The sequence below is a fragment of the Cupressus sempervirens genome, chromosome 9, assembly GCF_028749045.1.
Source record: "Cupressus sempervirens isolate cs-2001-9-10 chromosome 9, ASM2874904v1, whole genome shotgun sequence".
Lineage (NCBI taxonomy): Eukaryota > Viridiplantae > Streptophyta > Pinopsida > Cupressales > Cupressaceae > Cupressus > Cupressus sempervirens.
Window position 1 is genome coordinate 187,906 of NC_143126.1, and position 24,827 is coordinate 212,732.

Genomic DNA, 24,827 nt, shown 5'->3' on the forward strand with positions numbered 1-24,827 from the left:
TGACTTATTTGATCAGATCAAGGGAGCTACAGTATTCTCCAAGATTGACCTTAAGTCAAGATACCACCAGCTTCATATTAAGGAAGCAGATATTCACAAGACCGCTTTTCGAATGCGCTATGGACATTATGAGTTCACAGTGGTACCTTTTGGGTTGACTAATGCTCCATCAATGTTCATGAGTTTGATGAATGGTATTTTTCGATCATATCTTGACAGGTTTGTTCTTGTGTTTCTTGATGACATATTGATATTTTCTAAGACTCAGAAGGAGCATGAGGAACACCTGCGGTTGGTTTTGCAGTGTTTGAGAGGCAATCAGCTTTATGCCAATGCCGCTAAGTGTGAATTATTCAAATCGAAGATTTAGTATTTAGGGTATGTTATCTCAGGTGATGGTATTTTAGTAGATCCTACAAAGATTCAGGCGATAATAGATTGGCCTACCTCGACTAATGTGTCAGAGATTCGCAGTTTTATGGGTTTAGCTGCTTATTATCACAGATTTGTCCAGAACTTCTCTAGGATAGCACATCCTATCACTTCTCTTCAGAGGAAAGGTAAGAAGTTTTCGTGGATAGAATGTGAGGAAGCATTTCAGAGGCTCAAGGAGCTTTTGACTAGTGCACCGATTTTAGCTGTACCTGATCCAAAAGGTGATTTCATGGTGTATACAGATGCTTCTCTTGAAGGAATTGGAGCAGTGTTGATGCAGAATGGACGAGTGATTGAATATGAATCACACAAGCTCAAGGATCATGAGTTAAATTACCCTACACATGATCTTGAGTTAACAGCAGTAGTTCATGCTTTGACAAGGTGGAGACATTTCTTGTTGGGGCACATATTTGAGCTACATTGAGATCATCGTAGTCTTCAATACATTTTTACTCAGCCTAATTTGAATGCTCGCCAGAGACAATGGATGGAATTTTTATGCGAGTATGATTTTGAGGTTAAGTACATTCAGGGTAAGGAGAATGTGGTGGCAGATGCTTTGAGTCGCAAGAGACATGTGGTAACATCGATGAATCTTAGTGTGGATTTGAGGAGTCGAATTCTTTAGGCACTTCCTACGGATTCTTGGTATCAAGAAGTGTGCAGAGAGATAGATTCAGGAAGACCCTTGGAAGGTAAGTTTGCAGGTTACGTTCAAGAATTAGATGGTCTTTTGAGACATTTGGGGAGGATTTATGTGCCATTATTGGATGAGCTTCACACCTTGATTCTGATAGAAGCTCATCGTACACCTTACTCAGCACATCCAGGTGTCAAGAAGATGCATGCTGATTTGAGACATTTGTTCTTTTGGTCTGGGATGAAGTGAGATATTGCTGATTTTGTGGCTAGGTGTCTTGAGTGTCAAAGAGTCAAGGCAGAACACCAGCACCCGGCAGGAATATTGCAGCCTAATCTCATTCCTTCTTGGAAATGGTATATCATCTCCATGGATTTTATATTAGGATTACCTATGACAGTTCAACATCATGATGCTATCATGGTTAGCGTTGATCAGTTGACTAAGGTGGTGCATTTTTCACCAATCAGGTCTTCCTACACAACAGCTTCTGTAGCGAATGTCTTCATGCGTGACATTGTGAGATTACATGGTATTCCTAGAAAGATCATTTCTGACAAGGATACTATATTCACATCTGCATTTTGGATATCGTTGCAACATGAGCTTGGAGCGCAGCTAAACTTCAGTTTGGCATATCATCCAGAGACTGATGGTCAGATAGAGAGGGTGAACCAGGTTTTGGAGGATATGTTACGGATGTATGTGATGGATAGGCAGACACATTGGGAGGACTATCTCTACCTAGTGGAGTTTTCTTACAACAATGGGTATCATAGTTCTATTGGCATGGCACCTTTTCAGGCCTTATATGGACATCCTTGTCATACACCATTGAGTTGGGACAGCCTTGAGGATCGCATTCTATTGTGTCCTGAGATGCTTCGTGATATGGAGCAATAGGTAGTGCGTATCCATGAGCATTTGACTACGGCACCGGATAGGCAGAAGAAGTATGCCGATGCTCATAGGATTGATAAGCAGTTTGCTATGGGTGATAAGGTTTTCTTGAGAGTGCGAATGCGAAAGAGTCTAATCTGGTACGGAAAGGGTTCTAAGCTAGCACCTTGCTTTGTGGGACCATTTGAGATTTTGGAGAGGATTGGCCTGGTTGCTTACCATCTTGCTCTACCACCCAGCCTAGCTTGCATTCATGATGTTTTCCATGTTTTAGTGCTTAGGTAGTATATTCCTGATATTGTACATGTTCTTGATGGGAATGCGTTGCAGGTAGAGGACGGGCAACTGGCTTTAGAGCCGATTCGTATTCTGGAGCAGCGAAGGTTGACCCTTAGGGGTCGAACCATCGAGCAGGTAAGGGTCCAATGGGACCCTACTGATGATTCTTCAGCTACTTGGGAGGATGCAGCTAGATTACGGGAGTTATATCCCTACTTGTTTGTAGGCTTCCAGGAGTAAGCCTAATTCAAGGGGGGGGTGGATGTAGTGCCTACCCTCGTTCACATCTTTTCTAGACTTATTGTTGCTATTATTATTAGACTTTGATGGACTAGTATTATGTTGATGGATTAGTGGTATTGTTTTGAGACTATCAGAGATTATGATAGGGATTCAGTTGATATATGATGAGATCATTTAGACTTTACATTTCATGTATGTATGATGATCATTACATCATTTTCAGTTATTAATGATGATTAGTTAGATGGTTTATTATCTCATGTGTTTTATTATGGTTACTTACCCCATACTTGCATGTGTATGGTGTGCGTGTTTTCTTATTGAATGGCATTTCTGATGTGGTTAAGGAAGGGAGTTGTAGTCACCTGCTTAGTCGGGATCTAAACGATGCACCACTTCCTGCCATTGTCTGTTTAGCTTAGCATTATATATTGTATGTACATGCATGGTTTTTTTGCAGGTTGCAGGTACCGGGTATCGACTTTCCTGAATTGCCAGGATGAGCGTACCCTATTATACTATCTCAATGATAAGAGAAGGGAGATAAATTCTCAAGTTCAAATCCCAAACCTAAAAACCATTTGTCCTAGTGAGTTAGGACAAGTATCAAAGTTGAATACCCACCAAATGTGTCGGATGACATATTTCGTGATTTTTAACCCTTTAGATTTATTTTGTATGATTTGTTCTATGATGGGTTTTCATATTTTATCTTGGAGGTCTATGGTGAATTTTCCATTAATTAAGTCTTAATAAATAGATTTAATTATTTATTTGAGAAAATTAATAAAATATCATGATCTTTGATATTTTGATTGTAATTAATTAAATGTGAATTATTGGGAAAAAGGAATTAAATAAAAGAAAACTAGAAATTAAAATTAATAATAATTGTAAAATAATAATAAAGTAAAAAATAAAATAATAATAATAAAAGTTATAAAAATTAAAATGAAAGTTATAAAATTTAAATAGAAATTATTGGAGTTATAAGCTTGCATGGGAATTAACACACTTTTCTACTTCTCATGTGTCAACAACACGGGGGTTAGTGCATCAATTAAGCACATGGTGTCTACAACTCTATGACTCATCGAAAAGGTTGGAAAAGACCCATGCTTAGTTGGTGACACTTTTCAGCGGTTTCAAGAAGCATTCCAAAGGTTTCTTGAGAGCTCTTTATATTCAGGCATTCATAGAAGCTTAGAGAGAGGTTGGAGAGCAATTGGAGCATTAGAGGACTCAAGAACTCTGAAGAAGGGAGCTTGCTCTGCGGGTTTTCTGAGGAAGAGCAAATTAGCATCAGAATCTAGGTAGATTCTTGTGATTTTTCTTATGCTATTTCCGCATCTTGCATTCCCTGTCTTCTTCGTGTCTTCCATATGTCTTCTGAGGAATTTCATATTTTTATGCATTTTCAATATGGGCAATTAAATTTATTTGAGAATTTTATTTGCATAGATTTGAAAGGAAGATGGGGCTAGGGTTTTAAATTGTGGCCAAATCTATTAAATTAATATTTGGATAATTTTGTGATTTAAAAACTTATAGAAAAATTCTGAGAACTGAAATTTATATATATATTTATATTTCCAAATCTGAATACATATATATATATATATAAATTCAATTATATATATATATATATATGTCTATAAACTGTGATATTTGATTAAATTCTGTATATACACACACACACACATATATATACATATATACTTTAATATATATATATATATATATATATATACATATATGTATGCATATATAAATATATATATATATATATATATATTTCATTAAAAATCCAAATGTCACATATTCCACAGCGAGCGAATGACGCATCGCGATCGAGGAAGGTGTTTTAATAAAATGCAACATTTAAAAAATATAATTTAAAATGTGAATGGGCGGAGGGGACGTGATTTTTTTTCACCCTCGCCTGCGGTAATGCCAAACGGATTGCGGTACCGCAGAGTACCTGTGGTCTGCAGTATACCTACGACCGCAGTGTACCCTACAATTCGTGGGTCACGTATATATGCTTGTTTAAAAGTTCTTTAAGCATTTGATATAAATGAAATTATAATCAGTCTTCATATGTTATTTCGTTTCAATCAAATTCGATGTTATTCGATTTTATAAAACGTGAAAATAATAAATATCGATGTTATTCGATAATAATAAATATTTATATATTATATATGTATGTATATATATATTTAAATATAAATATATATATATGTATATATGTAATATGTAAATATGTTATTAATAAATTTAAAATTATTTGATAAAAGATTTAAGAATTCTTTTTTTATAATAATGAATAATTTTGTAATTTTATAATTTAGCTATTAAAATTTAATTAATAGTTTTAAATTATAAAATATATAAAGTATATAAAATTTAATTAAAAGTTGGCGGGGAACGATTTCAATAGAATATTGTAATTGGAAATTGGATTTTAGACTTATAAAGGAAAATTTTTATCCATCCAAAAACAATACATGGAAAAATGTACAAAATGTTCCTCTAATTCTTTCTCTAAACTTGGAAACGTAAACTAAGACTTTTGCATTTGAATTCAAATTTGAAAACTTAGCAAAACAAAAACATGTGTTTACATTGTGTATTTTTTATGCTATTGTTTTGGGTTTTGGTTTGACTAGTGTTGACCAGTTATAGGACGTCTACCAAAGGCTTGCGGGTTTTGTGATTGTGATGTCATGATGATGTTTTAATCTTGATCTTTATAAACCCAACCATGGTTATGTGATGGAATGCTCTATGTATTGGATGTGATTACTGATTGTATAGTTGAGATTCTTGTGTATGAGACACTTGACCTAGCCATTATTTTGGTCATTGATTAGTTATCCTTGGTTATTTTCTAGTCGCCATGATGGGACTGAAATGTGGATTTATTCTTGATGATGTCATGTTGTGACATGTTTGTCTCAACCATTTTTGGACTCTTCGATCAATGTTTTTGAGATATATTTTGGTTATTAAGAACCATTGGATACTTTTGATTATCAATGATGCTTCAGTTGCTAATAGAGAGCTGTTGTGGTCATGATTTTCTATGGATGTTTTCTCATGGAGATTTGATGCTTTTATGCATCTTTGATAATTTTATTATGGATTATTTTTGTGATTTTGAGATTTATGATTCCATGAGCATCAGGGTAGGATATCTGCATGTAGTGACGGGAAGTGGCTTGCAATGGGGGCCAGGGCCCTAAGAGGCTGCCAGGGTAACTCATTGTAAGTTGGATTAATAAGTGATAAGATTCACACCTAATACTAACTGAATGAACCTAAAAAGATAAGTGTTTTGTTCTCGCCCATGCCTTGAGTGCTTGTACAGGCTAGGATGGGAGTAGTGAGATGCATGGTTGCGACCTTGCATTCCATAGTATGCCTTGTTAGTATGAGAGGATACTAGTGGCCGCATGAGATCAGTATGGACCCATGGAGTTTAGCTAACTGCCAGGGTAACTTGTACGTGATAAATGCGATGACACTTTCTCGCTTGCATAGTAGGTTCCTACATGTCATTGTGTGCCTCTGGGAAGTAGATGTCAATTTTGTGATTGAAACCTTTGAGTTAGTATACTTTTAGGATTCCTGAACTATAGAGATTTGTGCTATGTGTTATGGATAGCCTGTTTGGGACTTGAGATTATCTCCTCAGCATGGTGGGAGTGGACCACTTAGGTACCACACGGTCAGGTGGTAGTGTATTTTTCCATTTTTATCATTTGAGATTCATTGAGACATCATGGCTGATGCGTCCTTCGTGATGGTGGATATGTATCCTTTCATTGATGATTAGCATATGTTAGATGATGTTATCTTATGCTTATATTTGCATGTTAGATTACTTTCTACATATGATGTTGTATATGTTAGGAGTGACATTCCTACTATGTTAATACCGATGATCTCTTCGGCGATTTGGGATGTTACACACGGAGGGATGGCTAGGGCCCACGATGGTCTAATGATGCTATTAACGGTTGCGAGGAACCGTGCACTTAGTTTAATTTATTTGATCTTTATGATGGATGTATATGTTTTCTATGATGATGTATCATGTGATTATCTCTACTTTGATGTATCATGGATTGGAATAGGATGATGTACCTTATTCTACATATGTATATTCTTTGAGCTTGTCATACCCTATGACATGTACAGAGGATGATTGAGCATTTGGAAATGTAATGTTTAAACATTGGACTTATCATTATTATTTCATGAGGATGTTGTACTAGATGGATTCTTGTATGTAATTCAACGTTAGGGGATCTTTAAAGAATGTAATCTGTTATGTATGTTATGTTTACTTTCAGATGGACATTGCTATTGCTTCCGTTATTATAAATAATTTATGTATGGTATTTACTTTCATGTATTAAAAAAAAAAAAGTGTTACCAAACTTAGTGAAACTCTAGGTTAATTCTTTGGATCCCTTGGCGGGGCGTTACAAAAAGATGATCAAGATCTCACTTTGATTGACACATTTTTTGCTGCCTAAGGTGGCTTATTCTATTTTTTTAATGAATAGTTGAGTGATAATTTTTTTCAGCCTTGGGACATTTAAGTCTTACGGGTGATCGTGTATACCTCAAATACTTTTTTGTGAATATTGATCCAGGTGGATCTAGAGAAAGTGAAATCTTCATAGTCTTGAAATCTCTCAATTTTAGCATCAATGAAAAAAACTTAGGAAATTGGACCTAGCGCAACTTGAGTGAGATCAAAAGGAACTCTTGTATAGAGGTTGTGAGAATTCAAAGTATTGGCCAATTAGAAAATAAGAGGACTCAAGAAAAGTTAAAAAATTAAAGTCACCAAAAAGGGTTAGTATTTGTCTCATTGTGAAGATGATTAGGGGTGCTCCCCTTAAAACCATAAACACATAATAGAAACAAAGAGATAACACAAATTTGTGAGAAAAAAATATGGGCTTCTTATTATCACTACAAATGCAAATTTAAAAAATTTAGGATTACAATATGCTAACCCACATCGGTGCCTTCATAATAGTAATCTACAAGAAAAAGATGTGAATTGTCACCCAGAGTTGTCCTAGACAATGTTTGGGTATTTCTTAAATAGGCAATTACATACCACCCGGGAAGGTTCTAGACACCCAAACTTAATAGCTAGGGCTGATAGACCCTAAAAATACATATAGAGTCAACAAAATACACTAGTGACATTTATTTTGGAAGTTTTTGTCAACCCAACTTTAGAAGGCCATAACTCTCAAACTGTTGCTCTAATTAGCTATTATAACCACTTTTCAGAAACCTTAGCTTTTGATCTAAAGGATTAGAGTATGAGAAAGCGTCCATCCATCAAGTTTTTGGGCCTCATATGGGCACATTTAGGCCTTCAAAAATGATCCTAAAATTCACAAACCAAAAATCCACAATAAATCCATGAATACACATAATATGGCATTGAGCCTCAACTGGTAGGATGATATATCCAAGATGAATATCCTCCTATGAAATGAGGACATTCCAAGCTCATATGACTAGTTTACTAAGTAGAAAGCCTCCATAGATACCAACTCTGCATTAAGACAACCCTTATTCAAAAAACTAAAATGAAATATTTTTGGTTGATGCAAGATTGCTCTTACACTTAGTATGCTCCTACATCAGACACCCAGGGTAATTTGAGAAGTGACCCCATCATGTCTCAGGTGTTCAAAGGAAATTCAAGATGGTTAACCTCCTCCCTTGCTAGCCATGATGAATATTCTACTAGCCTCTATTTTCATTTAACCAAGTATTCTTCATAAGTTTTTTTCCTTATACTTTTGCCAACACGACTACTTAGTATCTCCTCAATCTCCTTTGTAGCAGAACTAGCTACTAGAATACTCCACTATGCTTCTGCAACTTCATCACCATCACCTCCTTCATGAAACTCTATCAAATTTGAAATGTTAAATACTAGTGAAATATTCAATTCAGTAGGCAACTCCACTTCATAGGCATTTCCAGAATTATGCCTTTTTAGTATCTTGCATGGTCCAAACTTCTTCATTTTTAGCGTATTGTATGTACCCACTGAAAAATTCTCCTTTCTCAAATGAAACATGACTTCATCCCAATATAGAAGTCCTTATAGCTCATTTTCACATCTCCCTTAGCTTTGTATTATGTATTCATCTTAATAATGTGCTTCCTTACCTCCTCATGGATATTCTTCAAATGTTTAGCAAATTCTTCTACTTCAACACTACTTATCTCTCCTTTATCCAACTGCCTCAATTTAGAAGCATTTCTAGGACTAATTCCATATACAATATGGAATGGTGATTTACTAGTAGTCCTATTGAAAAAAATATTATATGCAAATTTTTCTTGTGGTAAAATCAGATCCCATCCCTTTGGTTTATCTCCAACTAAGCATCTCAAAAAATCTCCCAAACTCCTATTTACAACTTCTATTTGCCCATTAGTTTGTGGATGATTTCATGAGATGAAATTCAAATCTATCTTCAATTTCTTCCACAATGTACACCAAAAATATTCAACAAATTTGGTATCTCGATCTGAAACTATACTCTTTGGAAAACTATGTAGTCTCACCACTTCTCTAAAAAACAACTCTGCTACATGAAAAACATCACCAGTCTTCTTATAGGGAATGAAATGTGCCATCTTTAAAAACCTGTCAACCACCACAAAAATAGAATAATTTTGTCACTAAGTCCTAGGTAATCCAAGAACAAATTCCTTGCTAACATCCTCCCATGGCTTCTCTAGTACTAGTAATGTCTGACATAATTTGTAACTCTGCAAAAAATTCTTCACATCTTTCTGTAACTATGGCCAATAATAATTCTCAACAACCAAAGCAATGGTCTTACCTCTCCTAAACTATCCAACCAATCCTCCACTATGCTTCTCCTTAATGAGATTGTCTCTCATTGAACTCCTTGGAATGCACAACAAGATCCATTTGAATTTCATACCATCTTGGATTATGAAATCCAACCACTTTTTCTTGTCCAGGGTAATAGGTTATGTACAAGCCTTCCATGCTTCACCAAAATCAAGATCCCCTAGATACAAATTTTTGAGTTCCTTGAACCCAACCACCTCACTCTACATCTCTATTAGCAAAATTTATCTTCTACTAAGAGCATCTACAAATTTGTTAGACTTTCCAGTCCCATGTTTCAAAATAAATGTATAACTCTGCAAAAACTCAACCCACTTCAAATGCCTTTGGTTTAGTTTTCCTTGACTATTCAAATATTCCAAAGCTTGATGATTATTATACAAAACAAACTCCTTAGGAAGAAGATAATGTCTCCACTTCTTCAATGTCTAAACTATAGCATAAAATTCTTGATCATAAACATAATATTTTCTTTTGGCATCATTCAACTTCTCACTGAAATAAGAAAAAGTTCTACCTTCTTGGCTCAACATAGCTCCTATTGCAGTACCACTAGCATCACAATCTACTTGAAATACCTTATTAAAATATGGTTTATTTCAAAAAACTAAAACTCTTATCTGCTCCTACTATCCACTTAAATTCTTTACTATCTCCTCTTATTGTTTTAGTCATGGGTCCACAAATACTGTTAAAATCTCTTTTGGACATTTTGTAAAACCTAGCTAGCCCATGAAAAGATCTTACCTCTATAGCACTCTTTGGACTAGGCCATTCAAGGATAGCCTTCACTTTCTCTGGGTCCATTTCAGACCATTTTCTAAGACTACAAATCTCAGGTACACTGACTCTTTCTTCACAAAACTGCACTTTTTCAAGTTTATTAGCAACCTCTCTTCTCTCAATTTATTGAACACCTTTTAGATATGAACTAAATGCTCTTCCAATGTCTTACTAAAGATCAATATATCATCTAGGTAAACAATTAAAACCTTACCTTGAAACTCCTTCAGTACCTCATTCATGAGTTGCATGAAAGTGCTCAGTGCATTGGTTAGCCCAAAAGACATGACTAACCACTCGTATAGTCCTTCCCTTGTCTTGAAAGTAGTCTTCCACTCATCACCTTCTCTAATGTGAATCTAATGTTATCCACTCTTTATATCTATCTTTTTAAAATACATAGCTCCACTCAAACAATCCATAATATCATCTATCCTTGCAATGAAAATCTATACTTGATTGTGATCTTGTTGATAGCATGAAAATCTGTGCACATCCTCCATTCTCCATTCTTCTTTGGTGCTAATAATGTTAATACAACACATGGTCTGGAAATCTCTAGAATCAATGTGTGCAACTTTGGCCTCGTCTTTAGTTCTTTGACCTATCCTTCCTTGACACTAGGAATACTCAAATGCTCTATGCCCTTCTTTTCCACTGCAAAAATCTTTTCCATGAAAACCTCTTCTTCCAGATCCTTTCCCTCTTCCTCTTCCTCTCTGATCTCTATTGTTATGATCTTCAAAATGATTGGAATTGTTTCCCCTCTGGTTCTAACTTTTACTTATTGCCTCATCCTTATTCTTTTGATCATCATTTTGGCCTCCATAAGATCATCCACTAGATCTTCCACTCTGACCTCTTCCACTATTCTTATTATCAAACTTTTTTCTTAGCTTCTCCTCAACTTTTAGGGAGAAGTGGTATGCCTCCTCAATACTGGTCATTTGAAATAGACTCATGTCCTCTTGAATTCTTTTCCTTAACCTAATAAGATAATGATAAACTTTCTCCTCATCAACTTTTGCATGGCCAGTTCTATGAGAACTTGGTAGAATTTTTTAGTATACTCTTGAACATATCTCCTTGCTTGCTTCAACCCTTGCATTTTCTTCAATAGATCAAGCTCATAATCCATGAGAATGAATTGTATCTTCAATTTAGCTATCATTTGGTCCTATGTGGTGATTTTTTCCTTTCCTCTTCTATTTTGCTCCAACTGAATCTCCTACCACTAGATCTTCACATGTCCCTTTAGTTTTTCCTTCACAAACGTAACCCTATTAGGATCCTCAATATCTTCATATGCAAAATACTCTTCCAATTCATTGATCCAATCAATCAATTCCTCTAGGCTAAGATTTCCCAAAAATGTGGGAACATAAAAATTAGATCTTTTCTTGATCTTGGACATGGCCTTAAAAAGTCTCACTTCCTCTAGGTTTAGAACCGCCTCTACTTCAACATTTTCTTCCTCTTCATCCTCCTCACTTTCATCTCTTATGACAAGATTTATTCGTCTACATATTTTTTCTTCTCATGATTGAATTTATCTTTGGAGGGCTCTAAAAGCCTCATGTGTAACACCTATAGTTCTTCCACCATGCTCTCCTCATGGAGGCATTTTTGCACTTCTGCTGAAACCCTAATGCAAACTGCCTAACAATCAAAAATTTGTCTACACACTCAACCTAAACCATGGTCCTAGTGCAAACTACCTCACTGTTAGAAATTTGTCCACACACTTAGGATCTCTAGCTTTGATACCACTTGATGAAGGGTGCTCCCCTAAATACCATAAAGACATAACAAAAAAAAAGAGATAACAACAATTTGAGAGAACAAAATATGGGCTACTTATTAATGCCACAAATGTGGAACTACAAAATCTAGGATTACAATATGCTAACCCATGTGGATGCCTTCATAATAGTAATCTGCAAGACAAAGCTACAAAATCACCTAGAGCTATCCTATAAAATTTTTGGGCATTTCTTAAATAGGCAATTTTATGCCACTCGAGAAGGTTCTAGATACTCAAACTTAATACCTAGGGCTGATAGACCCTAAGAATACATATAGAGTCATCCAAATACACCTTTGACATTTATTTTGGAAGTTTTGGTTGGCCCAACTTTAGAAGGCCATAAATCTCAAACCATTGCTCTGATTGGCTATTACCACTTTTTAGAAACCCCAACTTCTGATCTACAAGCTTGGATCTATGTAAGCATCCATCTGTCAAGTTTTTGGTCCTCATTTGGGCACATTTAGGCCTTCAATGATGACCCTAAAGTTTATATACCAAAATTACAAACCAAAAATTTGCAATAAATCCATGAATATGCATAATATGGCCTTGAGCCTCAATTGGTAGGCTAATATATCCAAGATGAAAATCCACCTCTGTAATTAGGACATTTCAAGCTCATATGACTAACTTAATAAGTAGAAATACTCCACAAATAGCAAATTTGTATTAAGAAAACCATTATTCAAATAAAAAAAATGAAATAGTTTTGGTTGATGCAAGATTGCTCTTACACCCAGGATGCTCTTGCATCAGAAGAGTTTGTTGAGAGCTTTCCAACGGTGTTCATTTCATCAAAATCTAAGAAAATATGTTGAAGATATTAGAGAAATACTTTTACCTCAAAAAAAAGAGTTCCCTATTTTCATGGGGCCCTATTTTTGTGGGTCTATATTTCCTAATAAATTTGCCACAAACTTTTTTTAAAAAAAATGTCCTTTACCATGGATTATGAATAAACCCCTATAAAATAGAAAGCTCTCTTGAAATATATCTCTGCTATAATTAAGGATGCAAAGCCTTAAACTATTATGTCTATTTCTAAGGAGAGCCAAAAAATATATATTTAAACAAAAAAGAAACAAATATCGTCCAAATTTTAGCCACCGAAAATAGTGAATGGTTATTAGTTTTGTGATCATGGTTTAAATTGTTTGGCTCATAATTATTAAACCCAAAAGGAGATTATTTATTTGTTTGGATATAATTTTGAACAGATAAAATTTATAATGTAAGCCCAAAATTATAAGGGCAATCATTTTTAAGGATAATGGTAAATTTGGGATATTTTATTATTTTAAAATAGAAAAATAGTTATTTTGTTTTAAGCCAAATTGGGCATATTTTATGTATAAAAGGGGAATTAATTTACCTTAGAAGGAGAATTAGTCTTGGAGGATAAATTATTGTGAGAGATTGTGAAAGGGATTTGTTTCTGAATTCTTTTGTTAGAATTTACAAAGTGTTATTTTACACCAAAAAAAATTGTAAAAGGAGAAAGGTACTATGAAGGCTTGGAGCTTGGAATTTGTAACAAAGCAATTTTTCTTGGAAAATTTAATAAAGCAATCCCTAGATTCAGAAGTGGACCCAAAGATGTAGTCCTTCCCAGATGAACTCCATTATCAAGTGTTTGTATCTTTTCCATCTCTTATTCTCTCATTTCATTCAATTTATATTTAGGGCAACTGGGCCATCAACTAGCTTTTCTTTACTAACTCCAAGGTGAAGAGAAGTTGGAAGCTTTGGCTCTAGGACTGGAAAGGATGTTGGGTAAATCAATAATGAAACCATGAGTACCTTTTTTGATTTCTCCCTTGTTCTTGGTTCAGGAATTGCTTGCTTTGGTGCTTATGCATATTATGGATTAGGGATTATGGATTCTACTACAACTATATGATCTGCATTTGAAGCTACTCTAGCCGCCTTTGTCTCTGATTTCCCTACTATCTATAGGGCCTCTGCTTCTTCAATGCTACTAGCTTTTTTTGCCAGGGATGCACAAGGCTATCCTTTACCCATTTCTCGTGGCCCTGGATCGATTGAAACCTTCCTTAAGCCACTTCAACCTACTTGGTAAAGTATTTAGTTGCTGTAATGATGAACTTATGACCATTTGAGGAAGGAGGAGTAATAGATCCAATTAGATAATATGCCCACTATAAAAAAGGCCATGGATAGATAATTGACTAAACTTCTTGCACTAGTGCATGAATCAAACTACTATGTATCAGTCACTTATGATACGTTTTGGATAAATTATGAGCATCTTGTTCCATGGTGGGCCAATAATATCCAGCTCTTACTAGCTTCTTGGCTAGACTCAAGCAATTGAAGTGGCCTCCACATAAACCTTCATGTACCTCATGTAAGGAAGTTTGGCTTCTTGCAAATCAAGGCATCAAAACAAGGTTTAGTCAAAGCATCACTTGCAAAGGGTGTCACTAATGATGACGTATCTAGCAACTCTACTGATAAATTCTCAACATTCATTTTTAGATAAGTCAAGAGGTAGGATTTGGGCATGTATGTGGTCATAAATGTCTTGGTACCAAGGAGATATGAAGTGTGTAAAGCATTAATTTTCTTGTAATTTTAATGGTTAAAATACATATCATGTAATTATTGCTTGGATTAGGGATTAAATCTATATTTTGGATTAAGTTGTAAAAATTGTAAATCCTAGTTTATAGATCAAGTTTGGTATTAGAACCTATTTTGTGTAAAATTTCATGTGGTGAATGTTAATCAGGTTGAGGTTAAAACAAGGAGAAGGAGAACTTGCAGAGTTCAATCCAGAGATTGGAAAAAGAACAACTTTTCCACAAGTAATGGCATCTGAACAAAGCTATTCCTAATTTAATGTAGAAGCCTTCCATAAATATTTTGTGGAATTGAAGGCTTTGGTGGACATACTTCTCCAAGAGAGGCATGAATGACAATTGAGAAAGGTAGGTAGGGATAAGAAGGAGGAAGCTAAATCCTCATCAAAAGATGACAAAGAAAAAGGAGTAGGAAGTGGTAGTGATCCTCATGAACCTCCATCCCCATATTCTTCATCTTCTTCATCATCTTCTTCTAAAAAGAAAAATAATTGTGCAAGTTAATGCACCTTTGTTAAAACTTGATGTAAATTTTTATTTTCCTATACATAGTGGTGAATTGGATGCAAAAAATATATATAAAGTGTATTGCAAGGTTCAAAAACTTTTGGATGATTCTTCCAAAATTCAACTAGCTACACTCAAAATGGGATGAACTTCATTAGTTAGGTGGGAGAGTAAGATCCAAGATTATCTTGCTACACATGGTAAAATTATTTCATCTTGGTATGAGTTTACTTCTACTTTGAAGAAACAATTTTATCCTTTGGGTTATATGAAAGAAGCTATTATGGATTGCAAAAATCTAAAGCAAGGTAGAGGATATCCTATGCAAGAGTATACATAGGTTTTTAGGAAGAAGGCATTAACTCTTGGTATCCGTCTTTATACACAAGATACTTTGTTGAACTATATAGGTGGAATGCATCCATATTTGAAACATACAATATTGATGTTTAGTCCTAAATTTGATGAAGTATGTGTTCAAGAAATCCATATTGAAGTAGGAGTAGGAAAGACAAGTTCTAATTCAAAGAAGGAATCTTTTCCTCTTGAAAGTAGTAAGAAGGGTAAGAAAGAAATGATGCTAAAAAAAGAGGAATGTGAAAAGCCTACTTGTTCACATTGTTAGAGGAAAGTGCATGCAGATGTAAACTGTTGGAAACTGCATCTAGAGGTGAAATGAAAGTGGTTTAAGAAGGATCATAAAGGAAAGCAAAAGAATACAATTATTGTTTAAGATCTTGGATTAGATTCATATGATGAAATAAAAATATCAATTGTGGGTTTGAAAGGTAAAGATTTTATTGATTCTACCACTAATGTTTCATGTTCTACTTCCAAAAGTCATGATGTTCTTGAAGATACTAGAAGATGTGAATTATTTCATATAAGGGTGATTTCAAAGAACACTAAAATCAACACATTGATAGATAGTGGATCCCAAGTTAATTTGATTTCAAAAGAAGTTGTTAAACAATTGGGATTGGAAACTAAGCCACACAAAAAATATCTTATCCATTAGTTTGGGCATGTAATGATAAAAGTTAGTGAGTAATTAAGGAATGTAAGTTCAAAGTTGTAATAACATCTAAGTACATATATGAGGTAGATTTTGATGTGGTTCCACTAGACATTTGTGGGATTGTGTTAGGTAGTCCATACTTATATGATAGAAAAGATATCTTCTACAAGGAACATAACAAGTATCATTTGTTTAAGGATGGAATTGAGTACATTGTAAAATCTCATCACATGAAGAATGATGGATCAATTGTAAACATAGGGCATTTGAAAATGATTGTATATGCAAATAGTAAACTAACTCTCATGTCTACAACAACTAGTGAGGATAAGGTGCAAAAAGAATCAAGTCTTCAGCCAGTGATGGTAAAAGAGGATCTGAATTATTCATCTTCTAATGGTGTTCCTGTGCAGGAGATCCAAAGAGTAGATAATTTTCCTTTTTCATTAGTTTATTTAGTGTTTTTGCTTCTTTTTCTACTAGTTGTTACTATGTGGGTGATGGATACAAAAATGAATCTTAGTGGATGCATGGTTAATTGGGTCAACAATGCTATCTCATTTTTTATTGTGTTTATGATGAGTTGGATATTCAAAACTCCAACAGGTTGTACAAGTGATACTAGAAAAGTGAGTCGAATATGCCCTCATTTTCATTTTATGTAAAAATACAATTTTGAAGGTCCAAAAGCTTCTTAGTGGGCACGAATGATCCAGGTGGATCTAGAGAAAGTGAAAATTTCACAGTCTTCAAATATCTCAATTTTAGCATCATTGCAAAGATTGTATATGCAAGCAGTAAACTAACTCTCATGTCTACAACAACTAGTGAGGATAAGGTGCAAAAAGAATCAAGTCTTTAGCCAGTGATGGTAAAAGAGGATCTGAATTATTCATCTTCTAATGGTGTTCCTGTGTAAGAGATCCAAAGAGTACGTAATTTTCCTTTTTCATTAGTTTATTTAGTGTTGTTGCTTCTTTTTCTACTAGTTGGTACTATGTGGGTGATGGATACAAAAATAAATCTTGGTGGATGTATGGTTAATTGGGTCAACAATGCTATCTCATTTTTTATTGTGTTTATGATGAGTTGGATATTCAAAACTCCAACAGGTTGTACAAGTGATACTAGAAAAGTGAGTCGAATATGCCCTCATTTTAATTCTATGTAAAAATAGAATTTTGAAGGTCCAAAAGCTTCTTAGTGGGAAAGAATGATCCAGGTGGATCTCGAGAAAGTGAAAATTTCATAGTCTTCAAATATCTCAATTTTAGCATCATTGTAAAGAGCTCAAAAAATTGCACCTAGTGCATCTTTAATGGGGTCAAAAAGAACTCTTGCATAGAATTTGTGAGCATTAAAAGTATTGGTCAATCAACAAATCATAGGGCTCAAGGAAAGGAAAAAAATTTAAAGTCACCAAAAAGGGTCAATATTGGTCTCATTCTAAAGAGTTCATTGAGAGATTTCCAACAGTGTTCATTTCATCAAAATCTAAGACAATATGTGGAAGATATTAGAGAAATACTTTTACCTCAAAAAAGGAGCTCCTTATTTTCATGGGGCCCCATTTTTGTGGTTTCATATTTCCTAATAAATTGGCTACAATTTTTTTTTTAATAAAAAATGTCCTTTACCATGGATTATGAATAAACCCCTATAAAATAGAAATTCTCTTGAAATATATCTTTGCTATAATTCAAATGTAGATCCTTTCAAAAACATATTTAAACAAAAAAGAAATAAATACCCTCCAAATTTTAGTCCCCAAAAGTAGTGAATGGTTATTAGTTTTGGGATCATGGTTAAATTGTTTGGCTTATAATCATTAAAGCCAAAAGGAGGTTATTTGTTTGTTTGGAATTAATTTTGAATGAGCACAGATTATAATCGAAGCCCAAAATTATAAGGGCCATTGTTTTTAAGGATAGCGATAAATTTGGAATATTTTGTTATTTTAAAATGGGAAAATGATTATTTGGTTTTAAGCCAAATTAGGCATACTTTATGTATAAAAGGGGGATTATTTTCCCTTAGAAGGGGAATTAGTCTTGGAGGAGAAATTATTGTGAGAGATTGTTAGAGGGTTTTTTAAAAAAAATTCTTTTGTGAGAATTTACAAGGTGTTATTTTACACCAAAAAAAATTGTAAAAGGAGAAAAAGACTGTGAAGGTTTGGACCTTGGAATTTGTAGCAAAATTTTTTTTCTTGGAAAATTTAATAAAGAAGTCCCCATATTGAGAAGTGGACCTGAAGACATAGTCCTTCCTAGACAAACTCTGTTATCAAGTGTTTGCATCTTTTCTATCTCTTACTCTCTCATTTCTTTCAGTTTATATTTGTTCATTCTTTTATATGATTAAGCATATTTGTTTGATTAAGTGTTTAAAGCATACATCTTCTAGTAATTTCAACAGTTAAAATACATACCATATAATTATTGCTTGGATCGGTAATTAAATCTATATTTTTGGATTAAGTTACTAAAACTTGTAGATCCTAGTTTACAGATTAAATATGTACTTTAATATTGTAAATTAATAGAGAAGGATTCTTTATAAAAAAATTAAAAATATAAGTGGTCACATGTGACCATCACCACAGAAAAACCATTTATTAAAAACATTCAAAGTTGTACCTCTTGAAAAACATTTCTCTTCTTATTTTACTCTTCTTGAGAGTCTTTGTGAAGTCAAAGCAACTTTGTATTCCTTTAAGTTTTGCATGGGGAGCTTTAGAATATAATGGTGGTGAGAGGTATGTTCATTGACCATTTTTGGTTGGATGATAATTATTTTTGTAGACTTTATTAAGCCCATACGAGATGTGATCAAATTTTAAAATTTTAAAAATTCATGTTTTGGAAGAATTTATTAAAATTTAGTTTCCATGTGAAATAGTTAATAAAATAATACATGTAAGGGATCTTTTTCAATATCCTTTAATATAAGCAAAAATACACAGAAGTTGAAAAAAAATCAATGATTAATCTTTATTAGGTGCAATGCATTGGCACATACAACTTAATTCACATGCTTATGGAACAACACATCTTGTAGCTTGAGAGGTGCATCTAATTATCAACTAGGGATAGTGGAGTTATCATCTTGATATCATATATTTTTGGGAGATATTAAATCTTTATATATAGATAAAGTTCACTTATAGAGTTTCAAGCTCAAATTTGAATCCCTTAAAAGCCTTGTGAAATCTTACAAAGTGGACAAAGATTTAGATATATTAATGATAATTATATGGATATATTATAATAGTTTATATCAAACACCCAAGTCAAGATTTTCAGACTAAAACAATTGTGCTGCCAAATATCTTATTTCAAAGAAAAGTATTTTCATGGAGAAAAATAAAACGTTTAGGCATGAAAAAAGTGGGATTATAATTTCCAAAATATTCTAAGGAGGTTATTGGTTCTAAATAAAGAAGAGAACCCCGCTGCAAAAGACAACTCTGTTTGCCTAGATTATGACTTTCAATTGTAATGTTTACATAAAGAGTTCAAATTTTCTTTGGAGCGAGTTAAGCTTCTATAGATCTGTAGTATTTTAATTTTTGAATTTGTGATTATAGTTTTTTCAAGATTTAAAAAGTGTGTTGTTTTCCTTGCTACATTTTTATGTCAATATCTATTAAATTGTGCTATGTGTAAATACCAAGTGGAGTATCCCTTCATCAAATCTATAAAGTTTTCCTTGTATCCAATTCAAGTTGGTCCTAAACTTATTGATTATGTTAGAAAAATCTTTTATTAGTATTATTTTTAGTTTTTTAATTAATGATACTATTTGACTAATAAAACCATTTATATGTTCTATTAGTTTTTGGATGAATGACATAACCAATGTGCTTATCAATATTCTTGAGGGAAGCATATAATACCTAATTCATTCACTTATGTTTCCCTGTCATTAAAAGGACATTGTTTTTATGAAAACATGGTTTGTTAATATAGCAAGTAAAATATTTTCTTAAAGGTCTATAAAAATTCTACTTACACTTTCCCACCAATTTCAATTAGCCATGAAGGGAGTGGCCCCGATAAATAATTGCTACCAAGAAACCTGAAATGTAAATACATTTTTAATAAAATAATATAATAATGTTCTTATATAACTAAAGAAATGGATTAAATGGTACATGCTTTATGAAAGAACTTGTATTGAAATAATTACAATTTACACATTACTTACATGCACTTTAAAGAGCTCAAATTTCTCAATGAATTTGGTATTTGTCCTCTCAAACTGTTAAAGCTCAAATCCCTATCACATATTCGACAATAAAAATATCTTCAATTTCTAGACAACTTCAAGACTTGAAATAACTCAAGCATTTTAAAAAAAAGATATCTTATATCTCAAGAAGTCAATTGCATACATTTTGAAGAAAGTGTATACACCATAATTTGCATTTTACTTTCTTATTTGTTAAATTTCTTTCTTTAATTTCAAAACTATTTTGATTTAAAAATATAGGTATTATAGACTAATAGATTACCAACTCCAATTGATGTAATAAGAATATATGGAAATTTCTCAATTGTTAAGTTTATTTTTGCATTTGGTGACATAAGTTATTGATTATTATTTCCAATACAAATGTAACACATAAGAGTTGCACTAATTCCTTCAAATTCATAAAACATGCTTCTTTTTGAAAATAAAAAAACTAAATAAATGTTATGGCCATTTGGTTAAAACTACTTAAAATGTGCCATAGAAATAAATGTTTTCACCTATATTCCTCTCTTGTTCACAATTTTTTAGTATGATTGAATTTTTTCAAATAAATATCATCATTCTTAGGAGGCAGCCAATGTTGTCAATTTTCCTTTAAAACAATATATTTATCATTATCCTTTGAGGTCTAGGAAAGTGAAATGGGGAGTGGAAGTAGAAAATAATGGATTATTACAAAATTGCTTCATATTTACAATAGATTCTTGATGTAGCGAACACCATGGTCTTGTCTCACAAACTTATAAATCCATACTATTATATCATATAATAAAACATATTTATAAAAATAATGTGGCCTCTCTTGTCTTATAAAACATATAATTGATCCAAAAAGAAGATTACACCACTTGCAATTTCCATTGAAAAAAATAAATTCAAAGGAGCTCAATAGCATAAAATATAAAATATAGTTTTAACAAAATGAAATAACAAAGTAACTTTCTCATTTTTATCTCAATTAACAAATCATTTCTTGAAAAGGTTCAAGAATACAAGTCAATGCAAAGAGTTTAAGTTTTAGTAATGCACACCCAAAGAGGTATTTAACAACTGAGGTAATATGGAATGCCACTTTGGCATTTCTATGTAATTATATCATTTATAAAGGGTAAACAAATATAGTATTTTTAGAGAGTTGTTATATATCTAAAACTATTTCTATATTATGAATTGGCGATAGGTACCCAACTAGTTAAGCAATAAAATTTTCAATGGTGTGCACATGGACCACTATCAATTTCTAACTCTTTTGATACACCAACCTTAATATGTATCCTATATTAGAGATAATACATGGTAAACCATTATTATTGAAACCCTCAATAAAGATAAATGTCTCAATATTTCAAACACTCTTCTCTAATTTGTAAAATGTAATATTTACTTTCTTGTTGCTTTTAGTTGGGGCATTATTTATTTTTACATATGTTTTATTACTACAAATATTTATATGCACCTAGTTAGAATAAGCTCACTTAGTTACTTGTGTCTTATTATTGTTTGACATCTTACACACCTTATTTCCACTTATATAATCATTGATTCAATTAATTATGTCCGCATTATTTGTACACCTAATTGCTTTTCATATAGTCCTAATTTAATTAGATTCCTATTAGTAGTTAGCTTCACCTTTTAGGCATGACTATCTTCAATTAGATATATCTATAGTATGACTTGAGCTTTAGTCAATTACAACATTCAAGTATTGTATTCCTCTATATAAGTACAAGCCTACCATACATTTTGGTACTTTGTTTCCTTTATTGTAGCACAATATTTTTTATCATATTAATTGTGTTCATCATTGTGTTTTTTTATAGAATTATTATTCATGCCAATACTCTTAAGCTTATAAAATGAGAAAAATATGTTTTCTCTTATCATAGAAGATGTCACTTTTGTCAAAAAATATCTATGTTATTCCATATTTCTCTCAATTTAACTCAAAGAAGATTCTCCTCAAAGATGATGTTTTACTCAAATCTAACTTTTTTTATTTTTTGAAGGCTATAATGCCTTGAAATATAAAATGCCCAAGTTTAAGAAAATAGGCTTAATGATTCAACTAAAACTAAATATTAGTTACAAATTGCCTAAAACATATTTGACATGGTTTTAGAATGTCATCCAAGTGTCACAAAATATGAAGATCTCCCATACTTGGTCATTTTTATTTTGATAAAGAAAACTTTTCTCATCCTTGTGATGATCACCCTCATTCTTAGGAGCAAACATGATCAAGGGTAACCTTTGGATGTTTTGTAAAGACATATGCCTTATGGGGCATCTACTTGATGGTGTAAGCTCAAATAAACCAACTTCAAACTTTATGATGTGCTTCACAACCTTGGTATCCTAACATCTAGTGGGGGATAGCTTTGATAGTGTGGTTGGTGGTATGTGTTCCTCATCTTGTTGTTGTTGAAACTTATGATATTCAACTAAAGGAGATGCTAGCTCAAAATAAAGAAATGAGAAAATAACATCAAAGTCATCTATAAATAAACCTTCATAATCTATCTCTTTTATAAATGATGTAATAACATGCAAAATTTAAGGGAAAACTTTGTGCTAATTAATTGCTCTTTCTATTTGGGAGATGATATCTTGATATAAACAGATATAAATAATACTTAAAAATAATACAAACTGATCTACCCTATTCTTTATAATATCCCCATGCCATAATAGTTCTTGTAATGGGTTAAAGAATTAAAAAAATCTATTTTATTGGTCTATTTTCTATGTTATGACATCATACATAGGTTGGGTTGCCACCCCATGCATGATAATGTGTTTATTCTCAAGAAAAGGTTTTTTAAAGAGTTTATACATCCTTCCTATGAAAAAAATAAGGGACATCTTCAAATAAGAGGATTGGGTCCTCTTCTATGATTTTTTCTTAGTCTATAGAGGCTTGTTTTTGTACAGCCTTTTGAATATCCTCCTACAAAAAATCCTCTATATTTTGAGGCTCCATATTTTATTTTTGCACAAGGACTTGAGGAATTTCATCAATGCAAGGTTCATGCATATGAAATTTTATGACATCCATTTATTTTCTTCAAAAAAGGAATTTGGAATAAAATAACAAGAATGATGAACCTCTAGCTTTGTATGTTCTCTTTTTGTGGAGGATGCCCTCCAAAACTTGCAATGGAAAATTTGCAAGGAGGGACCTTAGGATCTTGTGCATAGTCAAGTGGCATGGAAGGATTTTTCTATCTGAATTTGGAAAATGTATATGTTCTAGGGGCTTCCTATGCTTCATATGCTAGTACTTGATCAAGTTGGAGCCTCACTTGTTCTTCCTCTACAACAATTAGTTTTCCAATTTACTCCTCAAATTTACTTTGTCAAAATTCCATTTATTGCTCTTGGAGATAGGTCTGGTGATCCTTCTCCTCCATTGCCTCCATGCATATGAGATAGATGTCATATACCATCTCCTGCATTTATCTATCAAACCCCCTTTACTCCTTGATCTCAATAAAAAATTGACCATAATTAACCATAAGGATATATATAATAGGGTATCCACCATAGTTGAGGAGTAAGTTTATATTGTGAAATTGATCATAAATCAAGCCTAAGATCATAAACTTAAGGCCACAATTATTTGTAAGGTCTCTATATTCACTACCTCCTAGATTAGCTACATGGTGGGCTCATTTAGTAGATTGAACAAGGGGATTCAATTCAAAGAGAAGACTTGGACATATTAAGATGGACAATAGGAAGCTATAAGGGTGGAATTTTCACAATAAAGGAGAGAAAAATATGTATTTATATGAGAGGAATCCATGTTAAAGAATCCCATTTAACAATCTCATAGAAAACCTAAAGAAACATAAAAAATACAAATTGATCTTGTTACATGTACCAGCACTAGGATTGAAAGTAGTAGATGATATTAGAGTCACCATGGTGTTGGAGATAAGTGTCTTCAAAGGTTGTTCAAATTGAATGAAACACCTAAAATCTTAGTATGTGATGAACTTATATCTATCAACTAGAGGGTGTCTTTAAACCGATTTGATCTCTATCCCATTGGGCATGCCAAAAATTGTTAGCATAATTTTTTTCACCTATGCTTGGGGTATGAGCTCCAAGAAGCCTTATGAAACATTGAATAAACCTCCAATTATGGCACCTTTTGCATGTGAGTTTGAATTTATAAGGAAGACCATTTTCCTTCCAACTAGGGTCAACCATAGTTAAATTAAACCAAAATTTGCGAGGAAAAAGAGAGAAGGAGAATCAATAAAATGTAAAGGGGAGGTGATGCACTACATTGAAACTTGGTCTCTCCCTTCTAACAACTACACTAAAATAAAAAAATTACTTGAACATACACAAATCTATCTCTAATCTATTTCTTGAGGACTCATATGAGCTAATGAGATGCT

The 24,827-nt window shown here is 33.0% G+C and overlaps 1 protein-coding gene across 1 annotated transcript in view; it reads right to left on the reverse strand.

Moving 5' to 3' along the window:
- Positions 1–24,827, reverse strand: part of LOC149537313 (putative LRR receptor-like serine/threonine-protein kinase At1g56140) — a 212,637-nt gene that overhangs the window by 109,309 nt on the left and 78,501 nt on the right. Inside the window, exons 12-13 of the mRNA XM_089802826.1 lie at positions 20,368–20,439; positions 20,173–20,238 (exon numbers count right to left, since the gene is read on the reverse strand). Of these exons, the coding sequence (XP_089658952.1) occupies positions 20,173–20,238; positions 20,368–20,439 (138 nt within the window). The remainder of the gene's footprint in view (positions 1–20,172; positions 20,239–20,367; positions 20,440–24,827) is intronic.